General features: G+C 33.8%; 1 protein-coding gene across 3 annotated transcripts; it reads left to right on the forward strand.

The window, feature by feature from the left end:
• The first annotated feature begins 3,956 nt into the window (after positions 1–3,956).
• Positions 3,957–9,015, forward strand: LOC117704030 (olfactory receptor 4K3-like). 3 transcript variants are annotated; one of them, XM_076929431.1, is made up of 3 exons: positions 3,957–4,078; positions 6,052–6,153; positions 7,221–9,015. In XM_076929431.1, the coding sequence occupies exon 3, from the start codon at positions 7,319–7,321 to the stop codon at positions 8,246–8,248; it is 930 nt and encodes a 309-aa protein (XP_076785546.1). In that variant the 5' UTR covers positions 3,957–4,078; positions 6,052–6,153; positions 7,221–7,318; the 3' UTR covers positions 8,249–9,015. The 3 variants fall into 3 exon arrangements, with proteins under 3 accessions (XP_076785546.1, XP_034351880.1, XP_076785545.1); XM_034495989.2 differs by having other exon boundaries at positions 7,301–9,015; XM_076929430.1 differs by having other exon boundaries at positions 6,052–9,015.
• Positions 9,016–12,208: the final 3,193 nt, after the last annotated feature.

Raw genomic sequence — 12,208 nt, forward strand, 5'->3', positions numbered from 1 at the left:
TCATTAGAAAACAAGCAAGTATTTAAATAATAATAATAATAAATAATAACAATAACGAACAACAAGAAGATAAACAAACAGAATAGGATAAAACAATTACACAAAAAAGATAAGAAGAAAAAGGGAAAAAGACCAAAAAAGCTACAAAACCCACAAATTGACCCTGAGATGCACAGAGTTGTACACACAGAAGTCCCATAAAAGCACAAAGTCAGAAAGCATAATGCATAACAAAAGACCTGTAAGGTGAGACGTGCTGATGCTGGGACAAAGAATGATGCTGACTTGTGAGCTTTCTGAGTGCCCTGAAAATGGTGACTGGGAAGTGGTATTGGACATATGTTCCTGACCCACCTTTGCTTTCTTATATCCTAGATGGGACAAGCTGCCTTGCCTCAAGTTTTTAGACCTTATAGGACAAAGAATTAAAAAGCGAAGTTATTATGACTCTTGTATTTTTCTTAAATGTGACCAGTTGTTCGGACTCAATCATGGACTGGTCTAGAAATCAATTCAATATTGGAAATAACAGTCTTCATTTGGAAGGCTGGGTCTGAACATTTTCAGAGACATATTTGGAAGTTAGCTGCAGTTCTCTATGATGTTATATTAGCAAGAAATAAAGCTGGGACAGGATCTGGATTTCAAACAAGTGTTAGTGCATGTTTTAAGGCTCTTTTAATTGTCAAGTTAAAATTTTGTTTCTTCTACAGTATTTATTGTAAGTTGCTTTGATTGTATACTTTCTAATTGTGTTAGTGTGTTGAAACACAGCATGTCTGTTATGGGGGTCTATCAATCAGCTTTTTTTGTTATTGCCCTAAGTATTACAGAACCTTGGATTTCTGAAAACAGTTTGCAAGTATTAGAAGAACTGAGTCAGGCTTTAAGCAGAAGCAAGAGGGTAGTGGGCTTGATTATTGCTGGTATTACAGCTTTAATTACATTAATTGCTAGCACCACCACTTCTGCAATTGCTTTGACAAAAGAAGTTAAGACAGCTACTTTTCTTAATCATTTAGCAAAAAAAAAAAAAAAAAAAAAAAGGTTACTAATGTGTTTACTATAAAGAGGATTTAGATAGGCGTTTGAAACATTGGCCCAATGCTCTTCATCCTATTTAAATTATTGGAAGGAGGTTCAGGGTTTAAGAGTAAGGAGCCATCACAAGTGTGATGCCAAATACCAAGAGTTGTGTTACTTCTAAAATTTACAATGATAGTCATTATAATTAGGAAAAAGTTTGAAGACACTTGCAATGTATTTGGCATAATTTTAACACCTCTCTGGATGTTTTAACTCTGCATAGTGAGATTATGACTTCAAAGGATGCTGCTCTGCTTGAGCGTTGATGCAGCAGATAATGCTGATATTATCCATCAACTTAAGGTCAGCATTTCCATTTTGATCAAGTGTCAAGAATGGCATATATAGCTTGGTCATGTTGATGACCCTTGTCCTGGGAATACTTTTATTCCTGCCTATCCATCCATTGTGAGCAAACTTGTCTTTAACAGCACCAACATGTTGGCAGCCAAAGTACATGACTTGAAACTGAAAGTGGACCCCCCAGACAGAGCTATTGATTTAACAGGCTGGCAAGCCAATGACGGTTAAGATTCTGCACAGATCTTTCCCAACCTAAGACATAAGTGTATTGCTGTCGATAATGCATTTTCCACGATGTACCCATTCTTGTCAGAATGACCTAAGACAGGCTGTCTTGTTTATGAAATAAAAAAGAAGGAGATGTATAGACCTTTCAGTGCTGCTTGGCAGGAATCTGACATTGGTCAAGAAATGGGCTTCAGGCAGGAATCTGACATTAGGCTACAACAAAGAAGTAATCTCAGGCAGGAATATAAATCTTAGGCTAGAACAAGAAGTAGGCTTCAGACATGAAAATGACCTTGGGCTTGGACAGGGAAGTTGATTCAGATATTTTGGTCATCTTGATAAGCCCTTAGAAACACTGATCATGGGAGTGTTTATGGAACTTTGTTTATTGCCTTGCTTGTTCTGTGACTATTTGTGTTTATTGTTTTGCTTATTCCTTAACTATTTGCATCTATTGTATTGCTAGTTCCTCAACCTAGAACTGACCTTAATATTTGCATGTAATTAAAATGGTATAAAAGCCAAAAGGAGGAGGAGAGACGGAATCGAGGGCTTATGGGGTGTGTGGGGGGAGGGGGGGCAATGGGGAAAGGGAATAACATCTGAAATATAAATAAATAAAATAGCCAATAAAAAAGAAAACAAGCAAGCATCGCAAGCATCTAAATAATACCAACACCACCACCACCAATAATAATAATAATAATAATAATAATAATAATAATAAAGAAGATAAAAAAGAGAATAGAAGAAAATAATTACACCAAAAAAAGAAGAAGAAAAAGGGAAAGAGCCAAAAAAAAAAAGCCACGAAATCCACAAATTCAACCTGAGACACACAGAGTTGTACACACAGAAATCCATAAAAAACACAAAATCAGAAATCATAATGCATAAAAAAAGACCTATAATATTTGGAAAAACATGTTTAGGCAAACATACAATAAGAACAACAATCATAGTTAAAATATACTTCATAAATAATATCTAGTTTGATTTGTGTTGGCCATCTACTGCTAGGTATGGAGCCTCTCCTTAAGTGTGTTTGCATACCAAGTGAGACTCCATTAGAGAAGATTATTTATTCCTGTGTGAGTGTTTATCAGTTGGAATTAGCTTCTGTATTAGGGTGGGGGTTCTGTTTACTATCTTTCTCAGAACTGGGATCCTACATGGTTTAGAACTGAGCAGATCCCCTGCATGATGCTACAATCTCTGTAGTTCCATATGTGTATAAGCCCTATTATGTTTATAATGCCTTGTTTCCTTGGTGTCTTCTGTACCCACTGGCTTTTATACTCTTTAGAGATCCTCTTCCCATACTTCCCTGAGCCATGCGGGGAGAGATTAGGTAAAGACATGCCATTTAGGGCTGAACATTCAACATTTCTCACTCTCTATGCATTGACTAATTGTGGGACTCCATATTTGCTCCTATCTGCTGCTGGAAGAAGGTTCTATAATGATAGCAGGACAGGGATCTATGAGTATAGTATGCCATTAGGAGTCATGTTATGACTATATTCTTTTATTAGAGCAGCAGTATTTGTTATTCCCTTAAGTCTTTGATGTCTCTAGTCTTCGTTCTTGGCTATATGAGCAGTGCCCAGCATAGGCTCCATCTAAAAAAGAAAATGAGAGCTACATGTGACAGTGACATACATCAACAGAAACTTCAGTAGCTACTTTAATATTAAACAAAGTATGATTCAGAAGTAAGAATATTACTAGAGAGGAAAAGGAGATTAAGTAGAAACAGCCATTAAATTATATATTAAATATTAATTATATACTTTGTTATAATAAAGCTGTTTTAAATAGAAGATGTATATATGTACATGTATACAAATACACACACAAAGTCAAAATAAATCTGTTTAAAACTCACATAAATGTCCTCTTTTAAAACTTTTGGGGTCTTAATGATTTGAAAATCAAGTACATACATAACAACATAGCAAATTATCAGAAAATAAACTGATAAAACTTCTGTATGATCAGCATAGCCTGTTTAAAAAACTCTGTCAACAATTAGAGAACCATTTTATTATTATCATACAGAACACACAACACATCATTTCTCTTACAGATCAAATATGAATAAGGTATCACTGTGGATTTGTTGGCTAAGAATAAATTCATATTATTTCACTAATTTTAAATCTTACACTTATTCATATTTTCATTTGTATCTCTGTTATATTTCATAAATATGCAGTGCTTGATGTTATTCTGAACAAAGAAACCCCTAAGAGATGTCCAAGATAATTACCTACAGGGTTCTCTTTTGTTCAGTATATAGACTCAGTGAGTTTTGCCCATGGGACAAAGATTCAGATGGTGAATAAAAAAAGGCCAACAGATAGTGATTTCAAGACACTCTCCTTACATAACATGAGTGTATTCACAAGTACACAGTACAGAGGTGGAAAATCTGAGCTATGAGAAAACATTGAGTCTGGTAAGCTAGATCATCTCCCTAATTCTCTTCTCTGAAAATATATCTGTGTATCTGTTTTATCAATATCTAGTATGATTGAGGTTAAGAATCATTTATATGCTTTGTTAGAGATTAGAAAATAATACATGACTTCTTAACTTCTACTATACCCAAAATTCTGTGGTTTATCATCAGTTGCCACACCACAAAGAAGCATGCCCTCTGGAATGTGCTTATGTTTGCATCAGATAATTTTTATTTGCCTGCTAAACCATATAAGCAGCATGCAGCTATTCTTCACAGCCACTACCATTTAACAGGGTCATGCCCTTTTAAATCAGATATGTTTAGTATATAGGACAACTTTCAGCAGAGAGAGATGTAAAATTGGTCACCAATCTAGTAAGATTTGATGTGAAAACTTGCATATTGCAAGGATACAATGAAAAGGAATATGAGAAATAATAAAGCCATCAATGAGCTACTGGAATATGCTTGTCATCACATCAATGTACACCACACAGATCTGCTACAGTATTGTCTAAGTTCCAATATATGCTTAATTGCTACAAAAGCACAAATGTTGAGAGTAGTATAGGGTTTTATAGGATATAAACTTACTGGGCAAACACTAGTCCTGCAAGACAATGCATACTATTTTTATTTTTTCTTTATGCATGTGTGGTTTTGCCCACATAATGTCTCTGCACTGTGTGTATGCCAGAAGAATACATCAGATCTCCCTGGATAGGAGATACAGAAAGCAGTAAGCCACCACATGGTGTTATGGACTGAAAAAAATGTCCTACGCAAGAGCGGTTAGTGCTCTTAACCATTGAACTACCTCTCCAGTCCCAAAATGAACACATTTTCATCCTAAACATGTAACACCAAAGAAGTCTTTCTTTGACAACTTTTTCAAAATTATCAAACGTAAGGCCAATATTAGTATTTCTAGAAGAATTCCAGCCATATCAAAAGTAGAATTCCAACAATGATTTAATGGAAGATTCTGTATAGGTTCTTCTGGATAAAAAGACATAGAGCCTGAAACAGATGTTACATTCCTGAAAAGGAACCAGTACTTTAGTATGCCATTTTAGCAGACACATCTGTGTTACTCAGTAGGTGAATGCCAACTTACAGAAAGTGCCATCAACACACATTTTGAGGAAAAGTGATTACACACCACACACACACAGAGAGAGAGAGAGAGAGAGAGAGAGAGAGAGAGAGAGAGAGGGAGAGGGAGAGAGAGAGAATATCTATTGCTTACAGAGAATCAGATGAAGATTAAGAGTTACATCATTACCCATAATTTTGAACACAATATTGTTTAATATTAGATACACTATAAAATAAAGAAGGAAAATAATGAAAATTTTAACATACTCTGATTATGATAAAATGCATAAGGGTTTTCTTATGTAATTTTTTACATCTTCATAACACACTATTGAAACAGAAAAATATTTGTGTCATAATTATAATGTCAATAGGTCATAGTAATTTGACTAAGTTTCACTATTTTTATAAATAAATGGCAAGTCTATTAAATATATGTGAATAGCTGTTAATAGAGTGTTGTACCTATTCTACAGTAACTTAACTCTAATTACTAAATGTTATGGTTTTTCTTGCTCAAATGTTTCATGAGAAGCCACATGCTTATCTTTTCAGATTTTCCTTTCTCAATCACACAATATCCTGCCCTTGACTATTATTGTTACAAATTATTCAAGATTATACAAATGATATTTTTAGGAAATTTTCACACTAATAAGAAACTAAGTTTGTATTGGGATTCAGATGGTTCAGCCTTTGCAAATATCACAGACATATTTTGTAAAATTTCAAACTATTTTCCTTAGAAAATAGGCATGGCATGTCTTTATTAAAGAAAGTAGATTTATTTTTGAGTTAAAAGATTACTCACTAATATATACATGTGCCATAGCAAATATTTTACCTGATTTATTTCCTTTGTTCCTTAGTTGCTTCTGACTCTTCAGAAAATGGGAAAGTAAAATAGCATTCTATATAGTGAGGTTGACTTTTTCACTTCATCACCCCAGGAACTTCAAATGATATAACAGGTAAGACACAAAATTTGAAAATAATACTCAAGAAATTACTGAAGGAAGAGAGAAAATTTGCAGACATTCCCATTCAGTTTGTGTGTTATCAATATTACATGTCAGTATGGACACTATTCATTACTGCAAAACTATCAGCCAAAAAACAAATTTATTTATTTCTTTATCTGTGTATGTGATATATCATTTCAAGTAATGGCAGTGATTAATAAACAAGTGATACAAGTTGAAGAAAAATTAATAGAGAATATATAAATATACAATAGATGAATACATATTTTATGATAAAAGCACTAATATTCCACAGAGTAATGATTCATTGTTGTTTATTGATATTATTTAAAATAAATATGTTCTAATTATAGCCTTAAATTGTATGTAATGTTCAAGTTTGAATCTTAATGGTCCTTCTGTTCAACTAATCCATTTCTACATTCATCTGTATTGACAATTTGCTTATGAGCTTAGTTACCCATATAAGTTAACTTATATATTTTAATTTATGGTAAATAGGAACATGATGTTCATATCCCAATCAGTGTGTGCTTCCGTATCCTGTACAGTATTCTGTAGGTTTTCTCATAATGGTTAAAACATTTCCTTCAGAAGAGTAAGATAAATAAACATTTAATGTTATAAAGTAATACTAAAAATACTACATTGTGGCTTTAAAAACTTTCCATTATTTTATTACTTCAAAACCAGAAACACTGTAACACATATTGTACATTGAAATTTGATGTAATTTATAATCATGTCCCCAAGGATATGACTTGACTTTTATCATACAGTGGGAAGAGTGTTTGCTTCATACTGAGAGTTTGTTTAAACTGAACTAGCAAGTAATATATCCCTCACAAGAAAAAGCAATAATTTGTAACCTCTCACCTTGTGAACTATGTTTTTGCCTACCATCATACAAAGCATATTTCTGAAACAATGTCCATACAAATGTAATCTGATCCTCTGCTTCCACAAAAGTTAACCATGTCTCATGAGGTTTTACTTTGATAGTAATGTCATTCATATTTGGTGAAAACTTTTCTTTATATTTATGTGATGTACAGATATTAAGTCTGAGGTAAACGTCAAATTCTACAAGCAATTTTTTTCTCCACTTCCCTCCAACATCGTTTTTTCTCTGTAGATTGTTTCTTAGGACAAAATGAATGGAGTGAATCAGTCCATGGTGTCAGAATTTGTGCTTTTGGGACTTTCCCATTCACAGAATTTTCAGGTCTTACTCTTTGTGATATTTTTGATACTTTATCTGCTCATTCTGTCAGGAAATATTGTCATCATGATCTTAATAACCATTGACCGCCATCTCCATTCCCCTATGTACTTCTTGTTGGCCAACCTGTCCTTTGTTGATATATGGCTTTCCTCAGTTACCACTCCAAAAATGGTCACAGACTTTCTCAGGGAACATAAAGCCATTTCCTTTGAAGGATGCATGTCCCAGGTCTTTTTTGCCCATTGCATTGCTGCAGGAGAGATGGTGCTCTTGCTGGTAATGGCTTATGACCGCTATGTGGCCATCTGCAAACCACTCCACTATTTCACCATCATGAACCTGAAAAGATGCACTGGATTGGTGGTGACCTCCTGGACTGTTGGCTTTGTGCATGCCTTGAGTCAGCTTGTAGCAGTTCTGCAGCTACCTCTCTGTGGCCCATTGGAAATAGACAGTTTTTTCTGTGACATGCCACTGGTAATCAAGTTAGCCTGCACAGATTCCCATGATTTGGACATTTTAATGAATGCTGACTGTGGGGTTGTAGTTGTATCTTGCTTCATTCTGTTGCTCACATCCTACACATACATCCTTATCACTGTTAACAGGAGCTCTAAAGCTGGGGCATCAAAGGCCCTGTCCACATGCACTGCTCACATCACTGTGGTGATGCTCCTTTTTTTGCCTTGCATCTTCATCTATGTTTGGCCCCTCAATATCACCTGGTTTGACAAATTTCTTGCTGTGTTTTATTCTGTTGTTACACCTCTCCTAAATCCAGCCATTTATACACTGAGAAATAAAGAAATAAAAAATGCTCTAAAGAGATTTAAAAGCTATGCTATGAATCACAAGTAATTACTTAATGCCCAAAAAATCTTCATAGATATGTCAAATTTCATGACATGGGTTAAAATGAAGAAAGGTTAAAATTTGGGGTATTTAATTTATATGTACAATTAATTACAGTATTTTGTTATGTAATAGGTATAATTCTAGAGATTGAAAGTTTTAATCATATAGACCACTAAATTATTTCTGGAAAATTTCAAATGCTGACACTTCTTTTGAGAAAATTTTTAATGTTTAAAAACAGTATTTTGTTATGTAATAGGTATAATTCTAGAGATTGAAAGTTTTAATCATATAGACCATTAAATTATTTCTGGAAATTTCAAATGCTGACACTTCTTTTGAGAAAATTTTTAATTTTAATCTTACATGTCTTCAGTAATATGAAGAACTTAAATGTATCTGTCAAGCTCATACATAACTATTTTTGTAAAATTAACTTAAATGTTGCTCTAACAACATGAGAATTTTATTCTCTACCTTATAATATCCCACAAACATTTTACTCACCGCTTTGTAAAAAGGTAATATCATTTACTTTAATCCCAGCTTTCTCCAAAAAGATTAAAGGGAAAATTTTAAAAATGTGGAAAAAAATTTATGAACTGTACAAGAAACAGCAGTGGACATTACTTGGTATTGATTTTATTGACTTAATAAAACTAAATTGTTGTATGAACAAATATACTGTTTTTCTCAATCATCTGAATTTCAAAAATAAAATTTTCTGTAAATTGTTGCTTATTATTTAAATAAATTCCTGAACTATAGTCTCTCCATATGTATCAGTCTTATTGTGTCCATAAAGTCTTATTCCTTTGATGTCTTCAGTCCCCATTGGCTCTTATAATTTTTATACCTCTTCTTTTCCATAGTTCCTTAAGCCATGAAGGAATAAATTAGGTGGCTATATCCCATATAGAACTGTTTCAAGGTTTCTTGTTCTCTACTCATTGTCTAGTTGTGGTTCTCTGTATTTGCCCTTATCTGCTTCAGGAAGAACTTCTCTGATGATGGTTGGACAAGTAACGAATCTATGAGCATAGCAAGTCATTAGGAATCATTTTATGGCTATATTCTTTTGATAGGAAAGAAGTATTTAGTTTCCCCTTAGGTCCTTGATCTGTCCAGTCTTGGGCTCAGGGATAAATGAGCAATGTCCACCATGGGTTCCATCTCAAAAGAGAGTGGGCGGGAAGCATGTGATAATGCTAAATCAAGAGAAAGTGCAGCTACTTTGATAGGCAAAGTATGTTTCAGATAGAAGAATATTACTGGAGAGAAAAATAATGCACAAAGTAGGTCAGCTATAATAATACAGCAATTTTGATGGGCATGTTCTAAATTACAAACTTTTAAATGTGTGAATATTCTGAATTCTAAGAATAAGAAATTATAAGAATGTTTTAAATTTGTAAATATTCTGAATTGTTACAAATGAAATTCTAAGAATAAGAATTCTAAGAATAAGAAATCAATACTTAAAAAGTATAATAAAACAATCAAAACTATCTAAAAAATTAAATACATATAATTTATCAAAGATGAACTGATTTGATAAATTTATATTTATGTAAAATTCAGACCAGAATATTACACTTCTGCTCCCTACAAATACATACAATACACCATGTGATACATGACAATCTAGGCTATGAAACATGTATTACTTTTTTAAAATTTTATTTTGAATGGTTCATATATGTGTACAATGTAACTTTATTGTATCCATCTATATTACCTCCACCCAATTCCCCCAGGACTTCTTTTAATACATGCTCTGAATTGGAAACTTAAGGGTTCTTTGAAAAGTCAGTTGGATGTGTTTTTCTGGGGCAAACACATGAAGGAACATTTAGCTGAAGCAGTCACACATAAAAGGATGTTCTGCTAAAGCAGGCACTTGAAGAAACACATGATGGAGGATTGCTAATAACATACATGTATTGGTCCACTTTACATTGTATAGTTGAATTGCATTTGTCAGGACTCCATAGAGAGAAACACACCAAAAAAACTTTGGTGTTCTGCAGTTTCTTGAAGCTTCCTTATACTCAAGTTGATTGGCAGAGTGATGTCAGCTGACACAGACACCCCAGGCTGAAGCAAGATATGTGCTGAAGTAAGACATATGCTGAGGTAATTCCTGTGAAGGACACATGATGTTTGGAGGGTATATAAATAGGACTAGACTGACAGTGGCTGAGGCTGATCTTAGCTTGCTGATAGAGCTAGTTGTGTAACACTTGTGAGTCTTACATCTTTGCTGGTCTCATCACTAAGACAGGCAATCTGAGAATTTTCCTGAGTTTCTCCTTGTCTCTCAACACTTGTCAACACTTGCTGACTAGTGTTGAGGCTAAAGCCTGGATGTCTATGCTCAGTTGTGTCAGCACTGTTGCTAACCCAACTCTGCAGAACTGGACTGCTATATATTAGTGAAGTGTTTGCAAGTAGATTGAGCTGATACTGCTAACCTGTGAACTGAACAGCCAATTTCCAGAAATCACAGAAATGATTTTCTCCAAAGAACCTTTCTTAACAGGTTTGCTTCCCCTATATCCTTTCTTTCCCACTACCTCTGGTGAGTAGTGGGCTAAAAGGGAGTTTAAAGCATTTAAGAACCATCATTAAAAACAAGGTTTGACAAAATTAAAGTGACAATGTTCTTTCTAAATTCATGTTCTCTTATTAGTAACCATGTGAGTACAATTAATACCGCCAAAGTACACATGAGTGTTGGATTATCTACTGGAATATGAGAAAGCTTCAAGTAGACATCCCTCAAAGTAAGTGTTTCTCTCTGAACAGCTATTTTAAATAACTGCATAACTGGAGATGACACTTTAGAAGCTGTTCTTCTCTCCATATTGGAATTTTTAACTGGTTTGATCTTGCTCTTCGCTGATCAACATAGCAAGGTAGATAAGACCCATCAGTAAGAACAGGCCAGAATCTCATATCAGACACAAAATCAATACATTAAGTCCACAAGCTCAGATTAAATTTTTAAAAAGCACAAATGTTACGAAAGGCCAAGAATTGGCAATGTCTTTCAACAACTACTAGTCCTATAGAACTGGTCTTGAATGAAAACCAGTCATAAGAATCTTAGGGCATGTAATTTAAAAGAACAATTAAAAATAAAGTAAACTAATTTAATACATTTAAAAAGAAAAATAAAACATGAAAGAACTTAAAAGGGGAAGAATAAACTAATAAAGCCCAAGGAAACAAACACACAGCTAAGTCAAATGATAAACAAAATTTAGAATTTGAAAAACAAATGCAGTAGAGAGAAAGACTGAAAACAACTCAACTAAAATTGAAACAGAATTGAAATTTTCAACATCTTAATGAGAAAACTTAGGAGAAAATTATACAAGTGGAATGTATCGAATACAAGATAGAATATCAAAATTTAAGATGGAAAATTCAGAAACATTAGGATGGCATGAAAAACCCAAAACTACAAATTACAATCATAGAAGGAGAAGAATCCCTGTTCAATGACATAGAATAGATCTTCAGTGGGATAATAGAAGAAAACTGCCCCAAATTCATAAAAGGCACATCCATACAGATAAAAAAAAAAAAGCACACACGCAATCAAGTAAGAACAGAAAGTCCCCACACCATAAAATAGTCAAAACACTAAATATGCAGAACAAAGAATAGGTATTAAAAGCTGCAAAGCAAAATGTGTGGTTCATAAATAAAGACAAATATTTCACAATAGCATCTGTGTTCTCAATGGAAACTTTAAAACCCAGAAGCGTAGAGCAATGTACTCCAAGTTTTACAAGACCACAGATATTAACCCAGACTTCTTTGTCTATAAAATTCTCTGCCATACATAAAGTGGGGGTGGGGCATAATGTGATATAAAAAGGCTAAAGGAATTTGTATCTGCCAAACTGGTCTGACACGGAATATAAAAACCAATAGGTTGCACCAAAGTGAGGA

This window comes from Arvicanthis niloticus, chromosome 2, assembly GCF_011762505.2.
Source record: "Arvicanthis niloticus isolate mArvNil1 chromosome 2, mArvNil1.pat.X, whole genome shotgun sequence".
NCBI classification, from domain to species: domain Eukaryota; kingdom Metazoa; phylum Chordata; class Mammalia; order Rodentia; family Muridae; genus Arvicanthis; species Arvicanthis niloticus.